Source organism: Macaca fascicularis, chromosome 13 (assembly GCF_037993035.2).
Source record: "Macaca fascicularis isolate 582-1 chromosome 13, T2T-MFA8v1.1".
NCBI classification, from domain to species: Eukaryota; Metazoa; Chordata; class Mammalia; order Primates; family Cercopithecidae; genus Macaca; species Macaca fascicularis.
The window spans coordinates 46,864,678-46,892,640 of record NC_088387.1 but is presented as its reverse complement, the minus strand read 5'-3'; the positions used below and the strand labels follow the sequence as shown (position 1 = coordinate 46,892,640).

Genomic DNA, 27,963 nt, shown 5'->3' with positions numbered 1-27,963 from the left:
TCAAAACTCCCTCTTTCAGTGCCTTTGCAGTTGTTGCCACTACAAGTCTGTTACCAGCTGCTTATTGTTCTTTTGATGGAGCTGCTGGGGGTGAGGTGGCACAGGGGACAGGCAATCCAAGGTGTATGAGGCAGATTGCCAGGGCTCACAGGGATTATCACTGATGTTTCAAAGCCTGCCACAGGTTTCCTGACATGTGTTTTCAAACACAGGGGGCTGGATCAAAGCTTGGGTGGCAGTCGTGGAGGTACATGGCTCAGATCCCTCTTTGAGGAAGAATGGCAGGGCAGTTCGCTGACAGCCTCCAGCTGCAGGGCTTCGGCATCCACCATGGTGTTCAAACACAGAGCACTTTCCCCAGAGAGCCCCAGCCAGTGGCTGAGCACGGCAGGGCATCAGGCTTAGCCATTTCTGCTAACATGCAGTGTCTCTCTGGGCAATCTTTGCACATGTTGGGCTGGGAGCTGCACTACAGTCTAAGGCTCTTCCTAACCACCCCTTTTTTCCCAGGTGTCAGATTGGCATGGTGGTCTGAAGGCTGTCTCTGAGTACTTCTGCTTTCTTTCCCCGTTGTCTTTCTCAGATGTTATTTCCCCCAACCTCCTGTCCTATGAAAACTCTTGTGCTTATAACTCGATTGTCGTGTCTGCATCCTGACACAGCTCTCTTCATAGGCAACATCACTGTCATTTCACATAATCCCACCTCCCTTCCCAGATCTCAACCTGAGAACAGTTCCCACGTCTTCCCAACCCATTTCATCACAGAGGTAAGAGTTTGCTGAACATTGATTCCATCCTTCTAGCTACGCAAGTTATTAGGGTTCCTAGTACCATCCCATTTAGTGTCCTATAGGATGTTTAGGACCCCTAGAGAAGAGACAGAGGCGTGAGAGAGTGAAACACATACTTTATTTCTGTGTAGATATTCTTTCCAGGAGCCCAGGCTTGAAAATGTGGAAACCTCAGGAATGGCCCCTCTCCACTTATACTCTTCTCCCCACAAATTAGGCCAGTGAGGTCAGCTCCTGAGTCCCCTTTCCCCAGGATTCCACTCTGTCCTTATCTCTTAGTATTCTCCTGGGGCATAAGGAGGGGAAGGACTCTTGTTCTCTAGCTCCTCTCATAAAGGCTCCCCACTCCCCTCCTCAATTAGTGTGGTCTAGGAACTGTGAGTTCAGGACATACATCAGGGCTCCTCCCTGAGAAAGCATGAGGAGGAGAAGGAGGAGGAGGAGGAAGAGATCGGCACAATACAAATATCACAGTGTCAGCAACGAGATCTCACATTTTGAAAGTCACATAACAAAGATGGTTCCTTGATATTTCATATTCTATTACTACTGGACATTACACCAAGGAAACACACTTAGATAAACACAGGGTGACGCATTTCTAGAATAAGAATGTGACCCATGCACAGTACAAATCACGGTGCTTCTCACATGTGGGAGATGATGACATTTTTGTGTTAGTGGACATTGGAGACTGGGTCAGAGGAAGGCTTGCTGGCACTCTCCAAGCAGATGCTTTGCCATATTGGAAACTGCCCAGGACCATGCAACATTCCCTTTTACTATGCACAGAGATGATGCTGTTCAACCTTATTCCTTTAGGTCCCCTGGAATGACTGCCAGCTCCCTTTGTAAGTACCCCAGAGAACTCTCATTCCAGAGGCTCTCCAAAGATCCCAGTCTTTGGCTTGACTGCCCATGTTGAGCGTGGGTTTTTAGAACACTGTGGAGAATCTGTCCTCTCAGATGCCTCCACGACTGCTGGGCACCTTGGACTCACTAGGACTGGTGAGTTAGTTAGTGATGGCCAATAAGGTGGGCTCCTCAAGAGCTGCAGGGGCTGTGTGTCCCCAGCTCAGGGCAAAGTCCAGAGCAGGCGCTCAGTTAATCCTCATTGAGCTCAACTCCAACCTTCTCTTCCATAGATGGGATGTCCCCAGCTTCTTGACACCGTCTTCTTAGGTACTTCTCATAATCATGTTAGCTGTTTACATCCTTCCAAAGTGAGTAATCCATACACAGCAAGGGTCTCTTGGAAGTATGACTAATGCTTAGGGCACTAACTTTTGTTGCTGCTAAATTTTGTCTTCCATTTATATATCTGCAATGATCTGGCTTCACTTAATTTATTTAATACTTCCTATGCTGCTTTGGAGAATGTGGTTCTCGAGGTTTTCTGGCTTATACTATTGCTTCTTCCCCCAGGCCTGCGGATACCCTGGTAGAATTAGAGCCAGTAGGACTGGCAAAGGCTGTAAACAGTGCATTGTTCTCCCCTTAATGGTATGGATGTGGCACATGTGCACCCATTATGTAAACTACCAGGAGGACATTCATGGATGTTACACGAAGCTTCTGCTTCCAGCCAAATCTGGACAAAACACAGATCTGGGAGACAGAAAAAGAAAACTGCGTGCTCATCTTCTGGAAACTCTAAATCCGAATTAGGATTCAAAGCATTCAGTTCATGGCTCTTGGAAGACTGACTGTCCTTTAGGGTTGATGAGTCATTCTATCTTGTAGAGACAGGAAGCTGGCAAAGCCATGGGGCAGGGAGGAGACATTCAGAGAGTCTGAAGGGAAAATGCAAGATGCTCTCTTCCCAGAAGTGCAGCTGCAAAGTGCAGCCTTCTCGCTTGTCGCACATATGAGCATGATGCGAGTGTAAAATTAAGAATCAAGGTTAGGGCCCCCACCCTAAAATACCCAAAAGGTCAAAGCAGGAAGCCCATGTTTGTCTTCTCTGACAGTGTTCTGCAGCTGTGAAATTCAACCTGCTAACACCGGATGGATGTAGGCTTTGGCATGAAGTCCTCTGCTCTGTCAAAAGCCAAAACTTTCCAGGAGAAGGAATGTACTCAGGATTTTAAGACAAATCGGAGAATGTCTGAGATGGATAGTTACAGATGGCCTTAGCAGTTGCTACATCTCCAGGAACTGGGTATTATTTATGAAACTCACTGCTTCTATTCTTTTATTCTTTTTTTTTTTTTTATAGAACAAACAAAAAAACTCCCATACAACCTTGAACCATATGATGTTAAGATTCAAAGGAACACTTAGATTATCTAACTCAGCCTCCTTGTTTATAAGTAGGAAAAGAGGGTCATCCACACATTAAATGCAGTGCAAGTCTACCAACTCCTGGTCTGTAAGAGACATTAGCAGGTATCAGTGGACATATTCTGCTTGCGTCGGCTGCTCAGGACAGTCACTGGGGACATAATGTGGAAGCTCGAGGTTCTTAATCTCATGATGTGTAAATGCACTGAAATACTGAGATGCCAAAAAGGGGAATACATATGTTTCTTTTCACAGATGCTTTGAAGAAAGGGCTAAATTTTTCATTTAGATGTTATGTGGCGCTTTCTTTTGTTCATCCTGTCAAGTGTAGGCTGGGGTGATGGGAGCCTCCAGCTGCAGGAGGCTAATGTGAAATAACTTTATTGAAGTAACACGGGGCTCCGGGAAAATGAGTCTTCCGGGTCTGCAGCTGTGCTGCAGAATTCATCCTGAAATGTGCACTCGCATGCAGCCAAAGTCACTTCCAGAATCATAGAATGAATGGGCTTTTGGGAAAAGCTGGTCCAACCTTTTATTTTACAGGCTCAGCAGAGTTCAATGACTTGGTTTGAGTCACATAGCATGAAGGTGGCAAAGATAGGGAAGAATTGAGATTTTTTTTGACTTGAGGATGAAACGTTTTCCCTAAGCCATACTGACCCTTTTTGCAAGCCCCAATGTGAGGGTGTTTCTAATGGTTCCAGATGAAGGGCATTTCCATGCATGAAGGGAGGCAGGACAAAGGCAGTGGGGGCTGCACCTGCCAAAGGCCCTGTGACCTAGGAGACCACATTGGAGGAGAAGCTGAAGCTCTCTGTCATGGTTTTGGAGTCGCTTCGTGAAGAGCAGTTGGAGGTCAGGTCCAGGGATGAAGGTGTGGCCTTGGGGCCATCCTCTGGCTCCTCCTCATGGGCCCCCACCACTGTGGAGATGGTGGTCTCCAGGCGGCTGACTTTGTAAACACTGCCCTGGGTCTGGAGATAGCGGGTGGATTTCATTTCCAGCCCCTCATAGTCGCCGGCACTGATGAAGGGGCAGCACCGGAAGGCATGCTTGAAGCCCAGACGGAACCTGGAGAGTGAGCAGATGAAGAGGTGACCCTTTGGGATGGCCTGCTCAGAGGGCTGCCTACCGTTGCATCAGCTTGTTAACACATGGACATACCCAAGCATGATTCTGTTATTGTTTTTAAAATTAACTCACAGCTGGAGATGCTGAGGCCAAAAAGGCTTAAGGGTCAGTCAACAAGGTCAAATCCAAGACTAGAAAAAAATCCGTCACTGGAACAATCTTTATGTGAAATATGTCTTTACTAGGGGTGGCCCTGAACTATGCTGTCTCCCCCCACATGGGGTCAGCAGACTTTGGGTCAATTCTACATCAACAAAACGCATTCACTAAGTGTTTACTATGTGCACAGCGCTGTGCTAGTTACTGGGTGGTAAAAACACATATCAAGATTCAGTCCTTCCCCTCGAGTAGCCCATTGACTGAAGGAGGACTCTCCGCCATCATGTTCCTTCAGTGTGCCTCAGTTTCTCCGGTTGTTAAATAGGAAGAATTAACCTTTACTTAAAGGTATGCTGCTAGATTTAACCTAAAAAAAAGTGCAGGCGGGTCATGAAACTTTTAGAAATAAGGGTGAATGTGTGAGTTAGACTAACAGAGACCCTTTGGACAAGTTGAAGAGAAGGTCTTTCCCCAAATTCCTAGTACCCGAGTGTCTGATTCACAGAAAGCACCTTACAGGCTGAGGACTGATGGATATAAAGATGGTAACAAGCATTTTATTCTTCTCCTTCCTCTCCCACCTCCTTCCCCACCCGGAGGCTGGTGCTGCTCCGAATGACAGACTGTGCTGCAGCCATTGTGTGTCCCAGACTGCTTTTGGGAGCCCTCTGCACCCCATGGTGAATTCCCTACCGCTGACCACCATTCCTGAAGGGCTCTGCCTTCTGTTACTTCTCTGACGTTGGCTTCTGCTGCAGGATGGCTCTCCCCAACCCATTTGACTAAGTGAGGGCAGGAATCAGGCCTCTGGGGTCACAACTCCTTTTTGCCTTACCTTGTCCTGCTGGAACTGCTGGAAGAAAGTGGGTAAAGCTGCTCAGATCATAAGATGAAATGGGAAGAGGACATTGAGAGATCAGAGAAGGCAAATGTGCTCTGTGCGGGGATGGAATTCTTTCTGCATGCATAGCCCACTGTGTACTGGATCCACAGAGCAGAGTGAACAAACTCACACGCCACGGCCTGGAGCCTGGATCCAGCTTGCAGACCTGCCTTACAATGCATTAACCACAGAAGTTTTTAATTCCCCCACTAGTTGCCAGTATCTATAAATCAGAAGAGTTTGGACAATAATATGGATTTCTGGTTCCCCTTGGAAAAGAAAAAAAGAAAATCAATCCACTCTGGGCTCCCATTCCTGGATGGTGATAATCAGCCAGGCTGAGTTGTGTGATGACAAGTTAGCTGCAGTCCCCGCTTGTCCCTCTTGTCTCACAGCTGGGTTTACTCATTTAGGATGAGGTAGATGGTCTTGTGGCCCCTGGAGAGCTCATGGGGTTGGGGTCCTTACCTGTCATTGAGGCAGCAGTAGATGATGGGGTTGTACATAGTGGAGCTCATGGCCAACCACATGATGGCCAGGTAGACCTGCTGGATAAACTTCTTCAGGTAGAGATCCGGGTTGATGTAGGGCAGGAGGAAGAAGATGTGGAAGGGCAGCCAGCAGATGGCGAAGGTGCACACCACGACGATCATCATTTTGACCACCTGGCAAGAGGGTGAGACAGGTTAGACCACCAGCACATCCCCTTCTCTCACATCGCTACTTCCTTTTTCCTCCCATGTCCTCAATGTGCACAGTATGGGATAAAGTGGGAAGTATTTAAAAGAAGCCCCTTCAAGGAGGAGAAAGGATCCTTACTACATGGTGCTACAGGACTTTGGTTATGTCAGCTGTTCTCGAAGTGTGGTCCCAGAACCAGTATCATCACCATCCCCTGGGAACTTGTTAGAAATGCAAATACTTGGACCCTATTTCAGACTTACTGAATCAGAAACTCTGGGGATAGGAACCCAAATTCTGGGTGTGACAAACCTTTCAGATGCTTCTGATGCATGCTCACATTTGGGGACTACTGTGTTACATTATTCTTCATGACTGGAGGAACCCAGGGAGACAAATTAATGAGCAAACGTGAAAGGTTGTTCAGGAGGGAAAGGCCTGGGGCAGCAGGCTGGGTGGGCGGGCACAGCAGAAGGGGTGGGACAAGGGGAGACACAGTGAGCTAGGGCAAGCTGCTTGGTTTGGAGACTGAGCGGGAGGGAAGGGGAAGGGAAAAGATTTGACTAGCTGCAGTCAGGGAGTGCCAGATGTTTAAAAGCGATTTAAAAGAAGGTTTTGTGAATACTGGATACTACGATCTGAATGTTTGTGTCGCTTCAAATTTATATGTTGAAATCCTAACCCCTAAGGTAATGGCATTAGCAGGTGGCCTTTGGGAACCAATTAGGTCTTCAAGTCAGAGCCCTCATCAATTAAATTAGTGCCTTTATAAAATAGGACTGAGAGAGACCCCTCTCCCCTTCTACCATCTGAGGACATAGAAAGTGCCATCCATGAACCAGGAAACAGGTCCTCCTGAAATACCAAATCTATCTGTGCTTTGATCTTGGGCCTTCCAGCCACTAGAGCTATGAGAAATCAGTTTCTATTGTTTTTAAGCTCCCAGTCAAAGGCATTTTGTTATAGCAGCCCAAATGGACTAAGACACCAGGCGATGTAACCCCTTCCCAAGACATCTTTAGCAAAGAACTCTACAGCATTCATATAATGCTATGCAGAGAAGTACCAACAGAGAATACTATGCAAAGAAGTACCAAAGAATAAAAAAAGGAATGAGAAAGCTCTTTATATACTGATTTTCAAAGATCTTGTCAATTTTGAGTGAAACAAGTGAGAACAGCATGTATTTACTATTTGTGTAAAAAAGAAGAGAAAATAATATATATTTACTTGCTTATAAATGCCAATATCTAGAAGGGTTAAGAAACAAATAACAATGGTTACCATTGTATGCATATCTGTGTGTGTCCATGTGTGCGTGTGTGTGTGCAAGCTTGGGGCCTGGGTAGATGGCAGATCTAGAAGGGAGAGAGGCTTCCCATGATAAGAATTAAATTTTTTAAAATATTTCATTTTGAACTAATTGAAGGCCCTCAAGAAGTTGCAAAAGTAGTGCAAAGCAATTCCAGGTACTCTTCAACTAGCCTCCTGCAATGATATCATCTTACATAACCATCCCACATTATCAAAACCAGGACACTGATCATTCATCAAACTACTGACTGTATTTGGGTTTTGCCAGTTTTTACATGCACTCTTTTTTTGGTGTATAGATTTATGAAATTTCATCACAAGTATAGATGAAAACACAAGCACAGTCAGGATACAGAGCTGCTCCATCACTGCAAAGAAACTCACTCATGCTCTTGCTTTGTAGGCCACTCCTTCCAAGCCCCTCCAAACACTGACTCCTGGCAACCTGATCCATTCTTCATCACTATAATTTTGTTCCTTTGAATGCTTTTTGATGTTTGAACCACGTGAATGTATTATCTTGTCAAACTTTAAATAAATAATAAAAAGAGGACCAAATCACTCTTCGCTGATTTTTTATTTAAGTGTGTGTGTTTTAATGGATCAACAGGTTGCAATTACTCTTAAAGAGCAAGCGAGGTGGCTCATGCCTGTCCAGCCAGATCTGGGTTCCAAAGACACTGAAGAAAGATTCCTCTCCTCTCTGTTGTTCCTCAGACCTAGGGATATCTTGTGCTTGCTGCCTCTGGGGCTCACAAGTGTACCGTCCCTTCTCGACAGCCTGTTGTCTGTGCCAGGGTGGGTTGGTTCTGCCTGCCCCCTGCTCACCTTGCGCTTGGCAGAGACTTGCTCGTGGTAGCGGTCAGAGGAGTCCCCGGGGATCTCACTGGCCCATAGTGTGATTCCCACTACGGTGTATGCATAGCCAATCACCAGCAGGGGGAGGAAGTAGATCAGCACAGTTACGCAGATGTGGTACCTACAGCAAGGTAAACAAGAAAGGTCAGTATAAGATACTTATTGTTTCAGTTTTTTTTTTTGTTTGTTATTGTTATTGCAGGGGCAGTCAAGGCTTGGCAGCTACCTTTCTCAGCATTTGCCATTAATGAGCTTGGGCTATAAAGCACACTCCAGGGAGACTTGTCACCTGCATAGGGTGGAGAGGTGATACTAATGAATACACTACAGAAAACAAATCTTTTCAATTTATGTTTTTCTTGTGAACTTTTTCCATAATGAATACTCCTGCTCAGATTGAAAAAAAAAAAAAGAAAACATTGATGACAGGGCACTGAATCTGTTGTATACTCATGGCAATTTCAGTTGATGATCAGTTCAATATCATTCGCTTCCCCTGCAAAAAATGCAAACTCAGGCTACACTAATAGAACTACAGTCTCTAAATGAAGGAGGTAATTATACCACTCAATTCATGCCTGCCAGACTACACTTATGCTCAATTTAGTACAGCGTTGTACACCAACTAGTACATTCAGTTGAGAACTACCATGATGGCTGATAAGGCCCAATTCATGCTATGTGATAAGTGGATTTATCTGTATCAGAATAATTAGCTTGAATGAGAGAGATAAGACTAATCCTAGAACTAGGATTAGTGGGTGGGTGAAAGCCACATAGCATAAGCCATTTCTAAGCCTAGGCTTTAAGAATATATCTTCACATAGAAGCTGCCTGGGTCCCTGAATTACCCCTCGGAAGACAGATGCCAACTGACTCACATTTGACTGGGACATGAGCAAGAAATAAACCTTTGTGGTGTTAAGCCTCTGAGATGTTGAGGTTTGTTATGGCAGCACAATTTATCCTTTTCTGTTAAAGGGAAGGCTTCTTTTAAGCAGAAGACTTAAATTAGGTTTTTGAATTTTGGGAAAATGTATTTTTTCTCGGGGGTTGGGGGTCCTTGGGTTGTCTGGTTAGTTACAGCCCTTTTCTTAGATACGAGTACAATGGAGATACTCAGAATTCCTAATAATAATAATAATAATACTAGGAAGAACAGCTAATATTTGGGGGCACTTTACTCTAGGTCACTGTGCAAATAACAATGCTAATGATAGTATTAATAGCAGAAATGGTAGTTAAATTTGAGTGTTGATAAAAAGCACAAAGCCAAGCATTTTACTAGCATTATCTTATTTAATCCTTAAGCAAATGATTGGGTAGGTACTATCAATCCCATTTTGTAGACGAGGAAACCAAATTTAGAATTTAATTAATTTTCTCAAATTCACAGCTGGTAAAGGGAGGAGTTGAGATTAGAATTCAGGTCTGTGATGTCAGAAAACCAGCTTCTTGTCAATGGAGAAAAGTCACCCAATGATTTTTTTCTTCCTCTCTGTTCACCATTCATGCTTATTTTATGCAATGATTTTCTTCCAATGAGGAACACCCACTTATTCACTCAATTTCTCCTTTGTAGATACTCTGTTTGCTTTTTTGTAAAGCCCCATAGTTTTTGCTACTTATTCAGTCCCTCTGCATATCAAATTTGCATTTGAAGATACTCGAAGAGTGCTTAAGTGACAAATCACAGATTGCACCAAACAGGGGTGAGTGCATGTGTTCTGTGCAGACAGGCTGCTCCAGTCTCACCTGGCTTTCAAAGCCCTCTGAATTGTTACCTCAGGGCTCTCCAGCCACCATGGCAGGGATTACATATTGTGTTTCCTAGCTGATCTCAGTCCCTCCTGGTTGCTGTAATGGCATTGCTTGGAAGCAAAATGTTTGGAGACTACAGGGGTAGGGAGAACCTGAAAACCTCCAAATTGCATTGACTTCTCCTACCTGAAAGAATAGCCCTGCCTCATGCAGACTAATCGTTTGTGACCAAAACATGTCAGCTGAGCTTTGCCGAGACATTGCTGCAGGGCACTGAGCGAGATTGGGTCGGAGTGTGATGGGAGGACACTCTGGTCAACTCGCTGATGCTCCTTACCCTGGACCAGTGGCCCTCAAACTCGAGTGGGCTTCAGAATCACCTGGAGGGCTTCTACAATCCCACAGGGCTGGGTCCCATCCACAGTTTCTGACTCAGCAGGGCTGGGGTGGGCCTGAGAATGTGCATTTCTAACAAGTTCTCAAAAGATGCTGATGTTGCTGTTTGTGATTCAGACTTTGAGAAACATTGTCTTAGGCCAAGGGTTCTCAACCCCAAATGCACAAGAAATCACCAGGAAAACTTTTAAAATGATCAGTGCCCAAAGGTATTTATTCAATTGGCTTGTGGGTGGGAGCAGGAAATTACATTTTAGAAACTGTCCCCAAGTTATTCTAATAGACAGCTAGCACTGAGAACTCTTTCAGACCCTAGGTATGCAAGCCTATTGGGACTCCATTGTTGTCTGTGATTTAATGACTTTATTAAAGTGTGTATTAACTGTGTTTTCTGGTTCTGTATCTGAGGCTTTGGCATCTGGGTCCCTGCAGCTCAGGGAGGGACTGACTCTTTCAGAGCTAATTCTTTGAGAAAACAAACAACTTTCCACTTGGATGCCTTTCATATGCAAACTAACCGAAACACAGCCCATACTTCCACTTGCTTGCTTTCTTGGGCTCTTACAAGGTAGGACACTATTTTCCTGCCCTAATCACCCAAAGGCAGGCATCAGACAACTAGGGGCAGCTCCTACACCGTGGAGGCTGCTGAAGTCATTCAAACCAGCCAATCTTAAACCTGTTTACCTGGCCTTGCCTGCTCCTCCCTGAGAAAACCCCAATAAAGGCTTTCCTGTGTGGCTTGGCTTGGTGTGGGGCCATGGCCCTTTAGCTTGGGAACTGTGAGTAATAAAGTGTCTTTCAGTGGCAACCACGTTCTGATCTGTTGGCCGCACCATACCTGAATACAAAATACAATCTGCTCTTTCCCTTTGTGAAATCACAGATCAGATCATTATGAACATGCAAAGATAAATATCAGTCTTTTAAAAATCCTTCCCTTTTTAAAGAAGCAACAGTAATTGTTATTTATTTGAAAACAACAAAAAAATATGGGCTTAATTTCAGCTAAAAGGTGTTACAGTCAGGAACATTGGTTTTTCCATGTTCCTATAGGGATAATTAAATACAGCATAGAAATAGGATCCAGCAATTCTATTTTTAGGTATAGACACCAAAAATTGAAAGCCAGGACTCACACAGACATTATTTGAATCTGCACACAACACCATTCACTACAGCTAAAAGGTGGAAGCAACCCAAATGCCTACCAATAGATGAATGGACAAACAAAACGTGGCTTCTATATGCAATAGAATATCATTCAGCCTTAAAAAAGAAGGACGTGATGACATGTGTGACAACATGGATGAAGCCTGCAAACATTCTGCTAACTGAATAAGCCAGACACAAAAGGAAAAGCATTGCCAGGTTCCATTTATATGATCTGTACAGCATAGGCAAACTCATGGAGACAGAAAGTAGATGAGAGGTTTACCGGGAGTTGGAGGGAGCAGGTGGGAGCCATTGTCTAATGGGTACAGAATCTGTTTGAGACAAAGATGGGGATGATTTTGTTTAGGGGTGGGTGGATAGAACATTTCAGCTGTTACAGAAAGGTTGAAATAAAGAAGTAGCTCTGGAAATGGATAGTAGTGATGGTTGTACAACCTCGTGAATTTACTTAATGTCACTGAATTGTACACTATAAAATGGCAAATTTTGTTATACATATTTTATCACAATAAATTTAGTAACAAATTATGTAAGAAAAATTGAGCGAAGCTGGCATTCTAGGTTTCCAGATTCGCAGTCTTTTGCTCCCCCGAGGCACTTGACAACTACACCCTCCCCGTGCCACATCCCCACTGAAAAATAAAAGGCAGATTTGATTCTTGGATGAGATAAAACGTTAAACACATCCTTCTAAATATTGCTCAGATAAACCCCATTTACATAGAAATTACAAATGGTCAATCCAAACAGTGTCCAACTTATCAAAAATTATAAATGAATGTAGGTCAAATCAATGAAATTCCATTATTAGAAAATATAAAATTCAATACTTTTTTTTACCTTGATGTCTTTTTAGAAAAGTATATATATATATATATTTTTAAGCATATCTTGTAATTAACTGGAGATACGTCTATTTTATGTGTATATTTGTCAAAATCATTATTTTAGAGAGCTGGTCAATGAGCCAGCACAATCTTATTTTGTTTGGCTCCATGTTTGTTTTGGCTTTCATTCTGCTATTTCCTAGATTTCTGCCAGTTAGGATTTTATCAGCTCTCAGAATAAATATCTGCCTTGGGAGAAGAGATCTGGGGTTAAGGATACACTATAAGTGAGCATAACAGCAACAGCAAGAGGCAGCAACAGAAGAGACTGGCTGGCCTCCAGCTGGTGAGATATGTGCTGGGTTGTCATAGACATGAGAGAACCCAGCACAACGATTTTGATCATTAAATCCTGCTGATGGACTCAACGGAACTTTCAGAAGGAAGGCTCAAGCAACAACTTCATGCCTTTGTTCATCCCTGTAAGCAGTGAATGAGGCTTGACACATTTTACAGGATAAGCTTCCCAAATGCAGACCATGTAGCCTCAAATCCTGCAGATTCCCTTGTCCTTAATGCCATAATATCTTGGTGCTCACTAATCTAGGTTTCCTTATGTCCCACTAGCTGGGATCATTGTCGAAAGCAAGAATAGTTTCAGTTTCTGAAATAATCCTCAGGATTTGAAATCAAGGTTGATAGGTTTATTAAATAATAACTAGGTGTTGTCATAGTGTACTTGGTGGAGACTCTGGGTGCCTTAAGGTAGGGGAAGAAGGCGGCCAAGAGGGCACAGCTCTGGGTTCTCCATCTTTATTCTAATGAGATAGCTCTGCTTTGCTGGGTTTATATATTGACTTTCTGTGGATGATATTGTTCAGGGGTGGGTGGGTAGAAAATTTCAGCTGTTACAAAGAGGTCAAAGAGCATTGATAGAATCCCAACCCCGATCCAATGCATTACCATTCTTTGCAATATCCATACCACATAATCATCCAGAATCTTCTTGAATACCCCTTGTGACATGCTGCTCACTACTTCTAAAGCTGAGCTACATCAGTGACCCTTGGAAGCTTATTAGAGATTCAGACTCTCAGGCTCCACCCCGAGGGACAAAATCAGAATATGCATTTTAACAAGACTACCCAGTAATTCCTGTGTATGTTCAATTGGAAGCACACAGCTCTTGGTCTTGGTTACACATTGGAATTGCCTGGGGAGCCTTGAAAAATTCCAATGTGTAGATCCCACTCTAGAGCTTCTGATTTAATTGGCCTGCAGTGCAGCTTTGGGCTCCAGAGATCTAGAAGCTCCCCAGGTGATACTCCTGTGCAGCTGGGGCTGAGAATCACTGGCATTGAGACTTCTGATGCTGGTAGCTGCGACTGATGCAGTTCCTCCTTAAACCCAGTGAATAACCTGTGGTCACGTAGCTTTCACACTTAATCCTATGTCACAAGCAAACCTGAATCTGCAAACCTTCTGGGATGGTCCTGCAAACGCAAGGTGACCATGAACTTGTGGTTCCCCAGAGCCCCCTTTGCATTGAGGGCTTTTGAGGCCATCTCTCATTTGATACTAGCTGAGCAGCCTCATTCCTCCTGCTCTTTCTCAAATGTCCCTCATGTTCTCTCTCCTTCTCACAGCATGGTGCTAGATTCTTGACTTTTTACTTCCTGGAAAAAAAATAGCAGGTCAATGTGGCTTCTTGACAGTAAAAGAAAGCAATACTCATGTATTTCTTGGTTGACTCACATCTGGATGTTACAGCCAAATTCCAAAGATCTTTGAAAGTTCTCTTGGAGGCAGGCAAAAATTGCAACTGGTTAATCGATAAATTCAGCAAAGATTTATTCAGCACCTATTCTATATCTGGTCCTGTGCTAGGGGCTGCGGACACTGAGGAGAGTTCCAATTGTTTTCTTCTTCTGGAGCTCACAGTCTGCAGGGGAGTAGTGCCAAAGAGTGTGCCATGGGAAGTGGTTGACAGTGGTTACCTCTTCAAGGGGAGTGGAGACATTGAGTAGGGGTGTGAGTGAGCCTTTTTCAAATATAGATACAATGTAAAAATTAAAAATAAACCTAAATACAATGGTCCAGTGTTTTGTGCATGTGTGTAAGTGTATAATGCACTGGTGAGATATTCAACCAAGCTGGTCAAGGAAGCTTCCTGGAGGAGAATTGCATGGCTAAGCCCTGATACACAAGTAGGAGGTAGGCAGGTGAGGTGGGCACTATCGGGAGGGGAGGGAGCAAGTGCAAAGGCATGGGGAAGGAGCCTGGCATGAGGCGGGCACTAAGATGCCATTTGAACTGAACAGGACATGGCTGTGTGAGGAAGTGCCAGAAGACTTGGCTAGAAAGGAAGACAGAAGCAAATCACAAAGGGCCTTTTATGATAGCCTGGAGAGTTGTGATTTATTCTGAAGTTGGTGGAAAACCATGAAGTGGTTTTAAACAGAGAATGAACACGGTCAGATGCTTGTGCTCTGGCAGTAGTGGAGCAAGTGGACGGAGGTGGGAAAGCCCAGAGGCAGTGAGCCTTTGGGGTGCTCTGTGGACCTGGCAGGAAGTGGTGCTGGCCTAAGTGAGGGCTGTGGCAGGACGGATGGACGTTAGGAGGGGAGAGATTCAGGAAGCACTGTGGCTTGCAGGAAGAGCTAGTGGACTTGGCTGTGGATGGCAGAATTTACCTGAATTTCTGGCCTGGGTGAATTGGGGAGTGAAGGTGACTGTCACTAGTGTGGGGACCCAGGAAAGAGGAACAGGCTTGTTGGGGGGAGTTGGTAGATTGTCTTTTGGACATGTTGACCTTGAGGGCCAGCAGTTACATGTCTGGATCTGGATTTGGGCTGGTATTAGATTTGGGAGCCCTCATGTGTCCAAAAACCATAAGAAGACAAGGGGATGCAAGATGGCTATGAGAAGAGAGGAGGTTCACATCTGGGGGGTGGGGGCAACACCAGGGGAAAGGCTGGAGGGGAGAGGGAGGAGCAGGGGGAGAGAGACTCCAGGGGCAGGTAGAGTCTGCCTTTGTGAGGGTGGGAACTTGATCTCTATTTTTGGACATCAGAGACCCAGGTCAGATTCAATTTTAGTGGCATCATCAGACAAAGTGATGATGGACCAGGTGAGTCAAGTGGGAAGGGAGGAACTGGAGGCAGTGGGTGTAGACTCCATTCTTAATACACTTGGCCATGGGAAGGAGGGGAGAGAGCAGTCGTTAATTGGGGCCAAGGGCCAAAGGAAGCTGTCTGGGTGTCTGGTTGAAAGGATAGGGGATATGTCTACCCTGGGTTATAGAGACCCGAGTACATGTCCCATCTTTCTGCTCTTCAGAGACAGGCCAGGACAAGGCCTCCATCAACTGCATCCAGACACAAGTCCTGGGCAGGAATGTCCCAGAGTCACCCTGTCTCGCGATGGGGTGAGCCATCAAGGTAGATGCTCAAGCGCACATATTTAATTCATGGAAGAACTGGTGTCACAGGATCCCCATGCTCAAACACCGCTGCCTCCTGGTGGAGTCAATTCCCCTGGGGCAGCTCCTCAGTGGGAAGACCACACTGACACCTACCAATGAACAAGACAGGGAACGAAGCAAATTCTTACTGCAGTCTCTGCTCAAATTGCACAAGTCAGAATTTCGTTGTGTTGTTCTCCAGGTTACTTTTTATGTATGACTATTTCATCTGCTTGATTAGATTAAATGTTCCTTATAGGCAGAGCCCATGTGGTGCTCCTCTATTTTCATCACCAAATCGGCACCAAGGAAATACTTCATAGAAAAATATCATCTCGGGTTTCAAAAAACATTAGAATTCTCACCATACTTGTCCCCCTCATCCAGCAAGAAGCCCTCCTGACAGCATCCTCCGTAGAAATTGGTCCAGCATCTGCTTGAATGAGAGTGCCTGAGCTTTTCTTACCTATTTATTCTTTAATAGATAGGTTTCTCACTACAAGTACTATATACTCATTGTCGATTTGAAAATACAGACAGGCATTGAAAAAAACTTCAAGGTTTTTCTAATCATGTCACCTAGAAATAAATTCTGAGAAAATGGATTGATACCTTCCTATATCTTCCTACACACACTCATATTTGTACACACATAAGCATACTGTTAGATTACTTTAAAAACAATGCTATGTCACAATCATCTTTTTATGTCAATAAATATTTCTATAACAAAATTTTTAATAGCTGTGATAATGTTCTATTGCATGGAGGTACTGTAGTTATTTAGCTAGTCTTCTATTTCTTCTATTTGGTACATTTGAGTTATTTACAATATTCTAATATTTAAGTGATACTTTAATTAACATATTCAAATATGTGTTGTTGCTTCCATTTTTATTTCCCAAGATTAAAGTCACCAGACCTAAGTTAAAGGGTTTTTAAAAGGTTTGATATATATGATCAATTTCCAGAAAATATGTGCCAATCTGTACCAGTTTATGAGATTACCCTTTCATTTGCACAGCTGCACTGGGCATTGTCAAGTATCATAGTGTTTGCCAACATGATAGGTCACACATGGTCCTCTAATTCTTAACTCATTGTAAATTAAAATTTTATAATTGTATTAGTCCATTTTCATGCTGCAGATAAAGACATACCTGAGACTGGGTAATTTTCGAAAGAAAGAGTTTTATTAGACTTACAGTTCCATGTGGCTGGGGAGGCCTCAAAATCACGGCAGCAGGTGAAAGGCACGTCTCACACGGTGGCAGACAAGAGAAAAACTTGTGCGGGGAAACTCCTCTTTTTAAAACAATCAGATCTTGTGAGACTTATTCACCATCACAAGAACAGCATGGGAAAGACCTGCTCCCATGATTCAATTACCTCCCACTGGGTCCTTTTCACAACACATGGGAATTCAAGATGAGATTTGGGTGGGGCCACAGCCAAACCATGTCAATAATTACGCTTTTTCATCATTTTCATTTCTTTTTTTGTGAACTGCCTGCTTGTATAATTTACCCAATTGTATATTGGGGTGTTCACATTGTCTTTCCTAATTTGGAAAGAACTCTTTATGGCGTCTATCATATTATACTTAGAAGGGCCTTCTCCATTCCAAAATCACAAAAACATTTACTGATATTATTTATTTATTTATTTATTTTCATTATAACTATTCAGCCCATGAAGGATTTATTTTGTGGTGAGTATTATGAGAAGAAACTCCAAATATTTTTTTCTCCAACGTCGTTTACATTTTTCCCAGGACCACTTATTGGATACTCTATCCTTTTCCTGATGATTTGAATTTGCACTTGGACCACATACCATTCGCTATATTCTTGGCCCTGTTTCTGAGTTTTTGTTCTGTTTCCTTCATCTATCCCTCCTTACTGGTGTCAGCTCTGCACCATCTCAATTTTTATGACTTTGTAATACATCCTTTATCTATGGCAGTACAAATCTCCTCTTATTTCTGGGATAGAAACTGACCTGGATTACTGTGGTCTGAACTCAGATCACACAGGACTTGAATCGTTGAACAAATGAACCCTTAATAGTGGCTGCACCATTAGAATGTCCTGAATTTTACTTAGTTTTTAAAATAAAATAGCTTCAGACCTGCACGTTTCTTATGAAGAAGGTTAGAGAATGGTCTCAGTTATTCACAGCCGGGTTGTCAGCTTCTCAGAAGAGATCAGGTTGTAAATCCACTGGCCCCTCCCAGCATGACATGCATGATGAAGTGTAGTGGTGAATGCTGTTGGTCTGCCTTGGATCTCATGTCCCCATTACAGATTCTTTCTTAGGCAGCAGTCTTAGGCAAAAGAAAAAAAAATGTTCTGAAAAGGGTATGTTGCCAGGAATGGCTCAAGAGTCTGGGAATGCTCTCACGAGAGGTATTGAAACACAGACTCACGCAGGAAGAAGCTGAGCTCCCTCACCCACACTCCTCCTCACTCCAGTCTGCTTAGGGAGAGGAGGGAGGGCAGTAATGGTATTTGAGGAGGCAAGTGGCTGATAGTCTTGCCTGAAATTTCAGCTGGGTGGATATGTTAAGAAAACAAACAAAACTTGAATTCTAAAGCTTCTGCAGGCTTTGAATTGCTGCGAGAGAACAAGTTAGATGGTCTTTGGGTTTACTCTATTTTGGGGACCTTACTGTATTTTGGGATAGGAAAAAATAGGACAGAATCCTAATTTAGGGGGGAGTGAAAATGCTAAATTGATCTCTGTGGGAAAAAAATATCAAGAGTACAGGTAACAAGAAAAAGGGAGAAAGATTCCATATTAAGCATGACAGAAAGAGGGGCGAGAAAGAGCATGGGTACACCTGAGCCCCATGGTTGGAAGAGGGACTTGCAAAAGGACACAGCCAGCAAGACATTTCCTGCAGGGATGGCTGCTCAGTGCATTGCAAGAACAGTGGTATCTGAGTGCGGACTCAAGAAAACACAATTTTGTCCTAGGCTGCAATTCCCTGATTCCACTCCTCAAATCTTTAGTAAAATATGCCTCATCCAAAAATTCCATGGTAGTGTGGCTTTGAGAAAATAAAGGAGAGTGACTGTTTCCCAGAGTGGAGTCAAGTGGGCAGGCCAGAGCTGGTGGCAACCACAAAGCGCCTAGTGGTAAGTTAAGGTTCTTAGGGTGGGGAACGGGATGTGGTGGAGAGGGAGACCCTGCCTCAGGCAGCAGGGAGGCAGAAAGGGACCTCCTGAATCTGTATTATGCTCCCTGGTCAGCCTTCCCAGCCTGGCAAGATGTCATCTGAAGATTCCTGGAATCTCTTGAGGATGTTCTTCAAGTCCCCTAGCCCCAGATACAGAAATGTGAGACAGGTAACTGCCACCAGGTGGTGCCAATCTGCAGCCGGCACCTGGACCAATCAGTATTCATTTAGGTGACCGGCATTTCAGTAACCTAGCAAGAAAGCAGCATGCATTTTATGAGGTCGAATTCATTACACGCCACACAGTGCCCACCTCCCAACCCCTACATTTCTTACCATGTCATGGTACAGTTTTCCGGTATGTGGGGTATTTTGTTTTAAACCACTGTAGCATGAGTTTTGCAAATTCCCTTGGAATATTGCAACCCTATTAAGGACAAGACTGCATTTGATATATGACATTTGCTCTGAGTATCAGTGGGTACTGATACATGTTTTGCTGATATAATCCACCCGCTTTCAAACCCTCTTAACTCTATCGTGTTGTGCTCTGCTTGAGGCTGAGTTAGCTGACTATCGCATCGCTGCAGTGGAGGGCTTTTTGCTGGGTGGGTAGGCAGGGACAGATCTGGGATGAACTTCTCTCGCTGCAGCAGCTGGAATGAACACTGAGCTGGGGGTGGAGGTTGTGGGAGACGGATTGGATACACACAGCAGAAGTGAAACTTGTATTTTATCATTCTGCCAAGCACTCCAAATAAGCTTATTTTTGGTGGGACATTGTTTAGAAACTGCTTCAATTGGTGCCAACAGATATGAGTAAACATTTCTTGATATAGGTAAGTTACACCACAAATGTGGGTGTTGGTTGGTATTTTACACTTCCTCTCATCTCTCTGGAGTTTGAAAAAGCACTGAAAATAATCAAAACACTTTAGTCCCAATAGCCTGTGACTAATAGCCATCCATGTCTCTAAGTCTGGACTAAGTATCCAGACTCATAGCCCTCATGCTAGGTGCCCATTCTCTTTGCTGTGCCCTGAAAATATGTACTCTTCACAAGACAAATATTAATACAGCCACTACTAACAATTGGCCAGGAACCTTTCTTCTGAGGAAATTTATTATCAAGTGCAATACAATGTAAATAGCTATTGGCTTGCAAAAGATGTAGAAATTTCATATTTTCTACCTACAGTAGTTTCATTGTAAAGGTGTTTCTGGAGAGTGGATTCCACTTCATCTCATTACCTCTGGGACTTCGGGTAAAAGACAGATATTGCTAACCCCATTTTAAAAGGAAAAATTAAGCTGTAGGGAAGGTAATTGTCTTGTTCAAGTCACTCAGGGTTGAAATGGGAATGGAAAACAGATCAGTCCTTGTCTAATTTCAACCTTGTGCATTTCTTTCTCTTTCTGCTCAGATGAGCTAAGAAGAAGAATGGATAAATGTCGCTCAGAGCAGGGAAACCACAGTTTTTCAAGAATGAACAAATACATCAAGCACAAAAATTATCTGCAGCATTTTATAATGGCAGATAGTTTATTGAAAAATTGTGTAGCTTAAAAAAGCAGGCCCAGGATTGAAATTCATCTAGATGGGTGACTTGGAATGCGGCCAAGTCTTGGATTCCATTTTATGTTGGATTCATTCTTGTATTTCCACAGCCTGTTCCTGTCTTGAACCCTGAGCCCACAGAGACTCTCGGTTGACTGAAATATGTGGGAAAGACAAACACCCTACTTTTTGTTTCTTAGCCAAAAGTTTCTCAGCATAGACAATAGACCATTATGTCATGGCCATGAGGCACATAGGCTGCCAGTCTTCAGTTTCCATTAACAAATTGGGCAATGCAATTTATGCATCTCACAAGAAATCATCAAAGATACTACATTAATCAATTTGAAGTCTGTTGTGAATTGTATTTGAGAGGACAAACATTTTAATGTGGGAGTGTTGACAGATTTTTCTACCTCCCCAAGGCAGCCAAAGAGAATCTAATAATTTCTGGACTATCTTTTATGCAACCTCCTCCTTTTACAAAAAAAAGTCTTTATTGCTGGAAGAAAAGCTAAGCTAATTTTGCAATTGAGACAGAAAGTCTATGCAGATTGGATGAGGGAGAGGAGGTTTTGATTGGAGAGGGTCCGAGGGGAGCAGTGGGGGATTATGAGAGCAGGAGGTTAGCTAAGACAGGGAATTTTTTTTTTTAAATAGGTATTGTGGTGGACAATTGTTTGGGGGCACTTTTTAATGGAATTTCTATTTTATCACTTTTGCTAATTAAGCCAGGCTTCCTCAACTTGACAGTTCTTAGATGCTGAATCATGCAGATTTAGGCTTTATAAAGGCTTCATATATATTGTTAGCAAAGTCATCTGTTCAGGTTTGAGGCCAGCCCTGTGTTGAGGTAGCATCTTCAGTTATGGGCGAGGAACATGGGAAGACGAGGCTGCATAGCTGCCGCTAGGCCTTATGGGTTCAGCCACCCAATTGTTCATGAACCCTCTATTTTGTACTAGGTGCTAAGGGTTTAATGGTGAAAAGAAATGACATGGTCCCTGCCTTTGAGATGCTTAATGTATAGTGGGGAAGACAGATAATAAACAGATGTATCCGCAAATAAACATAAAATCATAAATGTGCTAAGTGAATAGAGGAACCAAACAAGGGGAGTGGTAGAGAGTACCAGGGGTATCCACACAAAGGACTCTGATAAGGTAATGTTTAACAGAGACCTGAAGGTCAAAGCGGTGATGTGAATCATGCAGTGGTGGGTGCCCGATACAGAGACAAGAGTAGGCACAGAGGCCCTAAAGTCCAAATGAGCTGGGCACATTGGAGAAGCCAACAGAATGCCTCTGTGGCTTGAGTGGAGGGGTTGAGAGGTGAGGGCCCTGAGATGTGGCGGGGGCCACAGCCTCTAGGATCCTATAGGCCATGCTGTCAGGAGCTGGGCCTGCAAATTGCCAAGTTAAGTCACTGAAGGAGTTAGGCAGGGTGGGATATGATCTGGCTTTGATTTGATATGCAAGCCTGGGCCCTGGTGAGAGGCTGCACTTTCATCTGGGCAAGATGTGATAGAGACTGAGACTGGAAGGCTGTATCAGTCAGGGTTCTCTGCAGAAACAGAGCCAATAGGAGATATCTATGTCTATGTCTCTAAGTAGCTATTTACCTATCTATTGAGATTTATTTATTTTAAGAAATTGGCTTACACAATTGTGGTGGCTGGCAAGTTTAACATTTGCAAGGCAGGCTGGCAGGCTGGGAACTCAGGTAAAAGTTGACGTGGTCCTGCGGCAGAATTCCTTTCTTTCTGGAAAATCTCAGCATTTACCCTTAAAGCCTTCAACTGATTGCATGAGGATCCCTCACATCTGGAGGGTAAGCTGCCTTATTAAAAGCCAACTCATCATAAATGTTAATCGCATCTACAAATACCTTCATAGCAACATATAGACTAGTGTTTAACAAGTAGCCTTGCCAAGGTCACGTGTAAAATTAACCATCATAAGGGCACAGCTGGATGGAAAGAGCTGGGAAAATTCAGGGCATGATTTGGAAGCATTCCAGTAACAGTAATAATAACTACCACTACCACCACCATAAACATGTTAATAGCTGACGCTGATACAGTGTTTCCTATATGGCAGGCTCTCTTTTAAATGTTTTACATATATAACCTCATTCAGTTCTCCCAACAGCAATCTCTGTTTTACAGATAGTAAAACTCAGGTCCGAAAATTGCAAAGTGCTTACGGACTGCACTTAGCATAACTCAGGACACCATTCACAGAGACTATTGGGTAAATAGCACCCCCTTGAGTTGTGCAATCCAGTTGACCCTGAGAGACAGTTTAAGTAACTGGCCCAATAATTCTCCATTGTAGAGATTAGCATTGTTAAGGGTGGAAAGAATTATAAAACTATATGGGAAGGAATGCCATCAGTATGGTATACATACTTTTTAAAAATTATATATACATAATACGGTTTGGCTGTGTCCACACCCAAATCTCATTTTGAATTGTAGCTCCCATAATTCCCACTTGTCATGGGAGGTACCTGGTGGGAGGTAATTAAATCATGGGGGTGAGCCTTTCCTGTGCTGTTCTCATGAAAGTGAGTAAGTCTCACAAGATGTGATAGTTTTATAAAGGGGAGTTCCCCTGCACCAACTCTCTTGTCTGCCGCCATGTAAGATGTGACTTTGCTCCTCCTTTGCCTTCTGCCATGATTGTGAGGACTCCCCAGCCACATGGAACTGTAAGTCCATTAAACATCTTTCCTCTATAAATTACCCAGTCTCAGGTATGTCTTTATTAGCAGCGTGAGAACAGACTAATACAGTATATATATAAATATATATATATATATAAATATAGTGAGTTTTAAAAAATAACAGTTTTACTTTAGAATAGTTTAGATTTACAGAAAAGTTGCACAGATAAACAGAGTTTCACAGTGGCTATTCCACAGCCAATGCCCCCTTTTACTAACATGTTATTAGTGTAGTACATTTGTCACAATTTATGAATTAATATTGGCATATTATTAACTAAAAGTCCACACTTTACTCAGATATCCTTAGTTTTTCTCTGATTTTTTTTCTGCTCCAAGATCCCACATTCCATTTACTTGCCATGTCTCCTTTAACCCCTTTGGGCTGTGACAGTTTCTCAGACTTTCCTTGTTTTTGATAATATTGATTGTTTTGAGGAGTATTGGTCAGATATTTTGTAGAGAGTCCCTTATCTGGAATTTGTCTGATGTTTTTCTCATGATTAGAATGGGGTTATGGCTTTTTGGGAGGAAGTGCCATTCTTATCACATCGTATCAAGGGTATATGCCATTATTATTTATCACTGTTACTTGATCTCCAGGCTGAGACAGCGTTGTCAGGTTTCCCCACTGTGAAGAAACTCTTTTTTCTTTCTTTCCATACTCTAGTATTTGGAAGCAAGACACCATGTGCTGCTTGCATTCACAAGATGAGGAGTTATGCTCCCTCTTTGAAAACAGATATCGATATGAACTTTTTGGAATTATCCTGTGTGGGAGATTTGTCTATTCTCTCTCATTTATTATTTATTTATTCAATCCTTTATATCAGTATGGACTCATGAAATTTATTATATATTTGGCATTATAATTCAATATTATCTCATTTATTTTGCTCTAATTGCTTCAACGTTGGACGTTCGGAGCCCATTCAATTGACCTACCTACAACTTTGTGTGTGTGTGTGTGTGTGTGTGTGTGTGTGTTTTGAGCACTTCTTTTCTGGAAATACCAGGTGCTTCAGGCTCATGTCAGTGCACTGCTGCTGTCATACAATCAACCATTTCTCTAAGGAGCCCTGGTTCCTTTTACTGGAGAATGGTATTAAAAACCACCATCTAGATGCTGGGTGGTACAGAGCCTTGTTAACTTTTCCAAATGAAATCATGTTAATTATGCCATTTCTTCCCACATGTATCCTTCAGAGTGAGTAAAATTATCCTATTTCTTCCTTAGAAGAAACTAAGGAAATGGCCTCCAAAGGTCACACAGCAGACCTCGAACTAGACCCTGAACCTCATGGCAACAAGCCTCAAGTTTCTTCTAGCCACACTTTTATTTTCTGCATTGTTTCTCCTATGTGTCTCTGGGTAAATTTCATGGATTCAAGACTTTTTACTCATTTAATTCTCATAACAACCAGAGAAGACATGTACTGCTATATCCTTATCTCTACTTTGTAGGTGAGGAAGCTGAGGTACAGACAGGTAAGCAGGCTATGCATAGCCATGCATCTGGTGAGTGGCAGAGGTCAGACATGGACTCAGACCCTCCAATGCCATGGGCTCTAGTCCTTTATGGCAGGGGCCGCAAACTATGGCCCCAGTTCAAAGCAAGTCACCATCTGTTTTTATATGGCTTGCAAATTAAGAATGGTTTTTATATTTTTAAATGACCAGGAAAAAAAAACCCAGAGAAGAATATTGTTTTATGGCATGTAAAAATTACAAAATTCAAATGTCAATATCTGTAAATAAAATGTCCTTGGAACACAGTCATGCGCATTCACATAAGTATTGTCTGTGTCTGTTTTCGTGCTCTGGTGGTTGAGTGGAGTAGCTGTGGAAGAGACTGTAGGACCTGCCAAGCATCAAATATTTACTACTTGGTCTCTTAGAAAAATTTGTTGATCCCTGCTCTAAGGGAAAAATCTAAAGTCACCAGCTTAAAACTGTAAAGGGAAGGCGCTGAGTTACAACTATTATAGAGGAAAGCAGCCTAGGCTGGGCCCAACTCTTGCCAATGCTGTACCTTCACTGGCCTTATTTCTGCTATGGAGATGCCCTCCCTTATCTGGCACCAGTCCAAATCTTATCCTTCTTCAAGGTCCATCTTGTGCTGCTGGGAGCTTCTCTGGACCAGTACGGTCTTCCTAATCCCTCCCCGCTCTCATCTCCCTGAGCATTCAGCATCGACTTACTTTTTGATTAGCTGATGCCTTGTGCAGTTCTTCATTTCATGCACATTAGCTTTATCTTCCAAGTGCTCTGCAGGCTCCTATAAACCAGAGACCTCACATATCTTTCTTCTTCACTCCCTATGTTATCAACCACAGATTAAGTTTTCTAAAACCCTGCTCTGATCATTGATACAAATGACCTTCCTGTCCAGGCTTCCAATTGCCTATGAAATTAAGCACAGACTCCTTAGCACAACAGTTAAAACTCTCCATAATGTAATTCCCAACCTTAATTCTTACTACTTAGTGTCCAGATTAATGCTTGGCATAGAGTGCCTGCTCCATCAATGCTCCCTCCTGCTCTCCCTCTCTTTGCTTTCTCTCATGCCCTTGCCAAACTAGAAGAGAGAACTGAGAACAAACCACTGGGTTTGACAATTATCAGGTCACTCATGAGCAATTTCAGTGTCAGGATGGAGACAAAAGCCAGATAGCAGGAACTGAAGGAGTACGTACGTCATGAAAAAAGTAACTGCAGCAAGCTTAGCATAGATGTTTGTTTGTGCTAAGGAGGGACTGGAGGAGTGGCAGCCAGGAGGCCAGTGTTTAGTCTACGGGGAGCACAGAGTGGATTTGCGGGTGAAAGACAAGGAGTCAATGGCACCGTGAAGTGGGAGTTAGTTAGGGTCAGCTCAGGAGGAGCAGGAAGAGGGATCCAGGGCACAGAAGAAGAGAAGAGAAGGAAAGAAAGAAAGGATCCAGTTTCTGTCTATTCAGCGAGTCTGACGTGAGTCATCTGTCAGGTCAAGGATGCAGGACAGGATTAGCAATCTGAGACCAGCCACAGGAAGGCAGCCGACGGCCTCAGTAAGAGAAGTGCTGAAAGATCGCCAAGTATCGTGAATCAATATGGCCACAATTAGCCTGGTTTCCCATCTTTTGCTGGCATTCCTCGGAGACCCAGGTGTGAGAGGGAAGAAAATATAGGGAAAATACAGCGCAGAAAAGTTGAGGTTGGGGATCGTCCATGAGAGCATGAAAAGCCCAACTCTAAACCTAACCCTAAGCCCTGATTCCAGGGCTTCCTGGCATCAGACTCTGAGAGCCTGAAGGGCGTGTGCACTCCACTCCACAGTGAGGATCTGAGTGTCAGGAGGATGGATATGCTTGCCCTGAGGGCACCCAGCTCTGCTGCCCTTGCACAGTGCCTGGCACACAGCTGGTGTCCTGGAGGTGGCTTAGGAAGATGAGACCAACTTCAGGACTTTTTTCCCTCAAATCATCAAGGTCTATGGTTCCAAGTTTTCTGCATTTTATGGAAAATGTTTAAACAAAATTTGAGGATTGATACAGATTTTTTTTTCAGTCTCTTAGTCTGCCGAATAAACACATTAAAAAACTAAGCTAAGCTAAACTAAACTAAACTAAACAACTATTGTCATCATCACCACATTCATTAAATGCTATCTCAACACCAGAAAACAAGGGCATAATCTCAGCAAAAAAGGCAGATTTTTAAATATAGAAACCTCACTATATTAAGAGGAAAAACTCACTACTCACAGGAATAGAGACCGGGTGTTTGGAAACCCCTGAGAATCTACAGTCACCTTCCAGAAGAGCTACAGCACAGCTGACTTCATTTCCACCTACTCACAATCACCCTGATTGGAGCTTTAGGTGTCCCTAAACCCAGCAGTCTAATTTTTACAGAAAAACTACCGTTTAAAGATGGCTCCTACATCCTTTGTGTGTGGACACTCTCAGTGGAATTCTCACACAGTCACTTTATTTCCAAGAGGAGAAGAGAGGAGTAGTAGGTGGTGACTACCTGGTGACCGGGGCTTAGAGCCAGCTTCTTTGGACTGACATCCCCCTTCAAGGGAGTAAGTGTGTGTGGCAAGGCACGAGGATGTCATTGGCTGGTAAAGTAAGACAAGGCAGCAACTGGTTTGAGCCCTGTAACCAAGTGGTACCAAGGCCAAAGAGGGAAAGAAAACAAGAGGGAATAAAGGAAGAGAAGATGGTGTGTACTCACAGGTGAAGGTCCGGCTTTCCCTGGTTGGGAAGCCTGGGTGTCAGGTGGGCACCCACTGAGACTGGTCTGGCAGGAGGGGGCAGTGTGTCTGGGTCTGGGGGGAGGTGGGAGCTGACAAAAGGCTCCTCTGTCTGGAGACCAGGCACAGAGAAGAAAATTCTCCTGCCATTTGCCAGGAAACTCACTCACTCTTCTGGCCTGTGATGAGGCCCTGGGCAGTTTCTCCTTCTTACAGCCTCACAGAGGAATGGCCACTTCTCACCAGAAGGGCTACTTCTGCTGGATAGGGTGAGGCATTACTTTTAGACATTTATAGGATATGTTCTCCTTGGCACAGCTGTGAGGCCCTTTCCTACTCAAGGGCTGTGACCCTGAAGGCAACTCCTCAACCCCTGAAATAGATCTGTGGTGGTCCTCACCCCTCTCATTCTGTGCCTTGCCCAAATCAAAAATGTGTCTTGATATTATATGGTATGGTCAGTGCCTGAGATAAAGCATACATACCAGAATTTATGTTTCTACTCATTTTAAAAAAATACTTGTCATGTAATACTATTTACCAAATGGAGAGGAAAATTCAAAATATTTTCACAAGTGGGGCAGCTGTAACCTGT

The 27,963-nt window shown here is 43.4% G+C and overlaps 1 protein-coding gene across 1 annotated transcript in view; it reads right to left on the bottom strand.

Moving 5' to 3' along the window:
- Nucleotides 1–889: 889 nt before the first annotated feature.
- The window catches only part of TACR1 (tachykinin receptor 1), a 150,765-nt gene continuing 123,691 nt past the window's right edge, over nucleotides 890–27,963 (bottom strand). Inside the window, exons 3-5 of the mRNA XM_005575491.5 lie at nucleotides 8,013–8,163; nucleotides 5,658–5,854; nucleotides 890–4,147 (exon numbers count right to left, since the gene is read on the bottom strand). Coding sequence (XP_005575548.1) covers nucleotides 3,856–4,147; nucleotides 5,658–5,854; nucleotides 8,013–8,163 — 640 coding nt within the window. The 3' untranslated portion in view covers nucleotides 890–3,855. The remainder of the gene's footprint in view (nucleotides 4,148–5,657; nucleotides 5,855–8,012; nucleotides 8,164–27,963) is intronic.